General features: G+C 49.3%; 2 protein-coding genes across 2 annotated transcripts in view; one reads left to right on the top strand and one right to left on the bottom strand.

Annotated features, from left to right (window-relative positions):
* The window catches only part of lamb1b (laminin, beta 1b), a gene marked incomplete at its 5' end in the record, with an annotated part of 10956 nt that extends 8776 nt beyond the window's left edge, over positions 1-2180 (top strand). Inside the window, 5 exon segments of the mRNA XM_083691917.1 lie at positions 1-29; positions 188-329; positions 672-848; positions 1243-1402; positions 1672-2180. The exon segment at positions 1-29 is cut by the window's left edge and continues 179 nt beyond it. Of these exon segments, the coding sequence (XP_083548043.1) occupies positions 1-29; positions 188-329; positions 672-848; positions 1243-1402; positions 1672-1811 (648 nt within the window). The 3' untranslated portion in view covers positions 1812-2180.
* Positions 2181-3685: 1505 nt separating this feature from the next.
* The window catches only part of tmcc3 (transmembrane and coiled-coil domain family 3), a 16161-nt gene continuing 14846 nt past the window's right edge, over positions 3686-5000 (bottom strand). Inside the window, 1 exon segment of the mRNA XM_083691757.1 lies at positions 3686-5000. This exon segment is cut by the window's right edge and continues 1373 nt beyond it. The gene's annotated coding sequence lies outside the window, so the exon portion shown is untranslated.

Raw genomic sequence — 5000 nt, 5'->3', positions numbered from 1 at the left:
GTGTTACTGCAGCAGGCCCGCACAGCCAGGTAACACACACACACACACACACACACACACACACACGCATGCAAACACACACACACACACACACACACACACACACACACACACACACACACACACACACACACACACACACACACCAAGAGTGACACACTCTCTCCTCTTTCTGTCTGTCCCTCAGTAAGGAGGCCACTGAGGTCAGCGAGACAGCTGACCTGGTGAAGGAAGCTCTGGAGCAGACTGAGCGTGCTCAGAACACCACCACCGACGCCCTCAAGCTGGTCCAAAACAACACTGAGGGAACACTTGACCTTCTGGCCTCTGTGAGTCACCTTTGACCTCTGAGTATCTGCACCTCTCTAGCTCATAAAGAGGGGAGGTGTCTATGGAAATGGAATGTATCTAAAGATGTCTGTGTGTGTGTGTGTGTGTGTGTGTGTGTGTGTGTGTGTGTGTGTGTCTGCATGTGTCTGTGTCTGTCTGTGCCTGTGCGTGCGTGTGTGTGTGTGCGTCTGTCTGTGCCTGTGTTTGTGTGTGTGTGTGTGTGTGTGTGTGTGTGTGTGTGTCTGTGTGTCTGTGTATGTGCGTGTGTATGTGCGTGCGTGCGTGCATGCGTGTGTTTGTCTGTCTGTGCTGGTGCGTGCGTGTGTGTGTGTGTGTGTCAGGTGGAGTCGGAGACGGCGGCGTCGGAGCTGAAGCTGAGCAACGCCACAGTGAGACTCCTGGAGCTGGAGAGAGACGTGGGCCTGCTGAGACAGACCAGCCTGGAGACCAGCCAGAAGACCCAGCTCACCGAGGCCCTCTCTGACAACGCCCGGCAGGACGCAGACCAGGCCCAGCAGGTACACACACACACACACACACACACACACACACACGCAGACGTGCACATACACGCACTGGCACAGACAGACACACAGACACACACACACACGCACCGGCACAGACAGACACACACACACACACACACATACACACACACACACACACACAGACAAACACACACACACAGACAAACACACACACACACATACACGCACAGACAGACACACAGACACACAGACACACACCCACACACACACACCCACCCACCAACACACACCCACCCATCCACCCACCTATCCACACACCGTTAACCACAACACACACACACACACACACACACACACACACACACCGAAGTTCACTGTTGTGTTGTGTGTGTGTGTGTGTGTGTGTGTGTGTGTGTGTGTTCAGGAGTTTGAGTCTGAGGTGAAGGATAAGTACAGTGTTGTGGAGGAGTTGGTGGTGGACAAGGCAGAGGGCGTGTCTGACGCCCGGGAGAGGGCGGAGCTACTCCAACGGGAGGCCAAGGAGCTGCTGACCCAGACCAGCAACAAGCTACAGCAACTCAAAGGTAACACACACACACACACACACGCACACACACACACACACGCTCACACACACACACACGCTCACACACACACACACACGCTCACACACACACGCTCACACACGCTCACACACGCTCACACACACACACACACACGCACACACGCTCACACACGCTCACACACGCTCACACACGCTCACACACACGCACACACGCACACACACACACACAGAGAACATAGAGGTCCTACATACATGTTGTACCTTATTTGGGTCTCTGTGTGTCCCCAGAGTTGGAGAGGTCTTACGAGGCCAACCAGCGCACCCTGGAGGACAAGGCTGCCCAGCTGGCTGACATGGAGAACACCGTCCGCCAGATCCTCAGCGACATCAGCCACAAGGTCACTGTCTTCAGCACCTGCAGCAACTAGAGACGCACTTCCCAAACTTAAGGGGTCCCCCAATTTCAAATGGGGGTCCCCTGAGAAAATCAAACTCAACTCTATGATCTGGTATTGCAACCAATAAGAGCATATATCACAACTGACCATGACCATAACCCCCACCACCACCCTGTCCTGACCACAACACGACCATGACTATAACCCCCACCACCACTCTGTCCTAACCACAACACGAACATGACCATAACCCCCACCACCACTCTGTCCTGACCACAACACGACCATGACCATAACCCCCACCACCACTCTGTCCTGACCACAACACGACCATGACCATAACCCCCACCACCACCGTGTCCTGACCACTAACACGAGCATGACCACAACCCCCACCACCACCACTGTGTCACAACCCTAACCACAACACGAGCATGTCTTTATGATTGACCTGGGTGCTTATGAGTGTCTCGATGCTAGTGAATCTCTGTGTCTGCGAGGGTTGCTGTGAGTGTGACCTTGAGTGTGATTGTGACCGTGAGTGTGATCGTGATTGTGACCGTGATTGTGATCGTGACCGTGAGTGTGACCGTGAGTGTGATCGTGATTGTGATCGTGAGTGTGACCGTGATTGTGACCGTGAGTGTGACCGTGAGTGTGATCGTGATTGTGACCGTGATTGTGACCGTGAGTGTGATCGTGATTGTGACCGTGAGTATGATCGTGATTGTGACCGTGATTGTGACCGTGAGTGTGACCGTGATTGTGATCGTGAGTGTGATCGTGATTGTGATCGTGAGTGACCCTCTCCCCTGGCGCTGGCTGAGTCTGGGCAGCGGCCCGCTCCTTGCCATTGCTGCCCTCCCCAGTCCAGAAGTTATCCAACCAATTTAGCCCAGCACTGCCTGTCGCCACGCCCCCTCTGACATCACTGCGTCTATCTGAGTTTAAGACTCCGCCCACTCCAGTGCCAAAGAGATCACAACCACTTAGAGACCCGTAAGACCTCGGAATCAATATTTAACTCATAAGCTATTATCACGTTAAGTAATATGTGAGTACAATTTCTGTTTTAACCACATGACTGCACATACTATTTCATACTGATTTTGTGAAATACGTAGCAATATTTTGATAATCTTGTCTGTAAAATACTAAAAGTTGTCCTGACCAAAGACAGACAGAACCTTTTCAATGTTAAGATCGATGTGTATGCATTATCTATTGCTGTAAATTAACTTTATAATAATAAAAAAAGGTAATGACTGCATTTGAAATCGTCTTCATAATTTTTGGGGGGCATGTAGAAAAACGTATGGTGGGGATAGGGAGTCTTTGTTGGGACGGAGGAGGGGAAGGGGGGGGGGTGCAGCTTTTTGGGGTTGCCGTGTGTGTATTCTAACTACCCTGAAAATGCAAAAATAAACCTTGGTGTGAAAACGGAACCTTATCTAAAAAGTGATCTCCGCAGCTTTGGTTGACTGGGACTAGCATTGCTCTAGAACCACCACTAGAGGGCAGCAAATACTCATTTTGAGTCTGAGTGGCCTATGATCCCGCTAATGGTTTAGTCATGTATATCCCCAATTCATTCCCAAGGGTACTGCGGCTACTGTTTTTTTAATGACTGCTAGTTGGCAGAAACAGGGCACTCAGACACAGTGACAGGAGGCACGACCTAAATCATGAAGTGCGATTTGGCGGATCTCGATAAAATATTCATTTGGCACAAAACAGTTTGCACATTGCCTTACATGGCCTACTTGTGTCATGAAGATGAGCGGTGAATGTGTAATGGGTGAACAGATCAGTCCTGCGCAGAAATAATCTTATGGATTATAGAACTTCAGGGAAGAGGATGAAAGGGTCACGATCAAAAAGACGCGGCAGGAAGTTTAGAAAAATCAGAGGATTTATTTATTTTTCTCATTTGAAAAAGGTGTTATGGAAAACCATAACAGCTATTAACCAACAACGTGCACACAGCTACGGTATTCCCGGGAGGACAACATTCCAGATTGCACTCTATGGAATTCCAGTCCCCAGGCTGGGAAACATCTCTCTCTCTCTCTCTCCTGACGCAGAGAGACAGCAGGGAAAAGGTTTGGGATAGGAGCCAGAACGAACTCCGAGTTAGCATTGATGCTAAATGCTAAAGATCAGCGGTTTGGTTATGACGTGCCATCATACTGCATCTAGAATCAAGTGGCGGCCAGCCGTTGAGAGGACAACTCAGCTATCACCCGCATTTGGCTTTTTAACATAGACACACCGGGGAATCACAAAAGCTGCATTGAAAAGGCAATCAGGCCCCCATCATCATCGTCATCTTCATCATCATCATCACAGTGATACAGGGTTATAGAGTGGGCGGGGCTACATTGTTTTGTTCCCCCACACCCTGTCCAATCAGTTGACAGTGTCAAAGGCATTTAGAATGTTAATTTGTTCTGTTCACATCTTAAAAAAACGGGAAAAAAGGCATAAATATTTAACATCTCAGAGTGGACACAACAACAACGTAGTGTTTTAACCATTTCAGTGTTTTATCATTGTACAGTCCCCCCCCCCCCCCCCCCCCCCTCGCCAACATAGCTTAATTCCTATTTCACAAAAATAAAAACAATCAAAAGGGTAGAATCACAAATGAACGATGGGTGCATTTAGGTCAGAGGTCACGGCTCCTTGACCCTTCGGACACAGCGCCTAGCGGGTTAGCATGCTAACAGCTAACAGGGCAGTCTGTGCGTTCCCTATGAGGCGGAGGCTAGCGGAGGCTAGCACGTCATCTCAAGGAAAGAGATACCCTTCTTAGCCCGATGGCAGTGCCTCTCCAACAGCACACACTCACAAACAACACCACTGGAGGCTGTTCTCAAATTCAGCACATTTCCCTTACAGAAAAAACAAAAAAAAGAAAAAAGAAAATCACATTCCCATCACAGGCACACAGACGCACAAACACTGACAGAAACAACATTCAAATGGAATACAGAGATTCTGTCTGAATTACACTTATAAACATCCCTTTGAAAGTATTAAAACATTAAAAACCATCGTACATATTCAACCAAAGTCTGCCAGTACAGTACAGTGACATTGAGACAAAGCAGTTTGACACGGAGAACAACTCACCCCAGCAGAGAGGGACACCTAGGGGACACGCCACACACAACTCACATGAACTGTGCACACCAGGGGAGGCTGAGAGAGGTAGGA

This window comes from Argentina silus (genome assembly GCF_951799395.1).
Source record: "Argentina silus genome assembly, chromosome: 20".
Lineage (NCBI taxonomy): Eukaryota > Metazoa > Chordata > Actinopteri > Argentiniformes > Argentinidae > Argentina > Argentina silus.
Note: the sequence above shows the minus strand (reverse complement) of the source record. Positions and strands in the feature narration are given on the sequence as shown.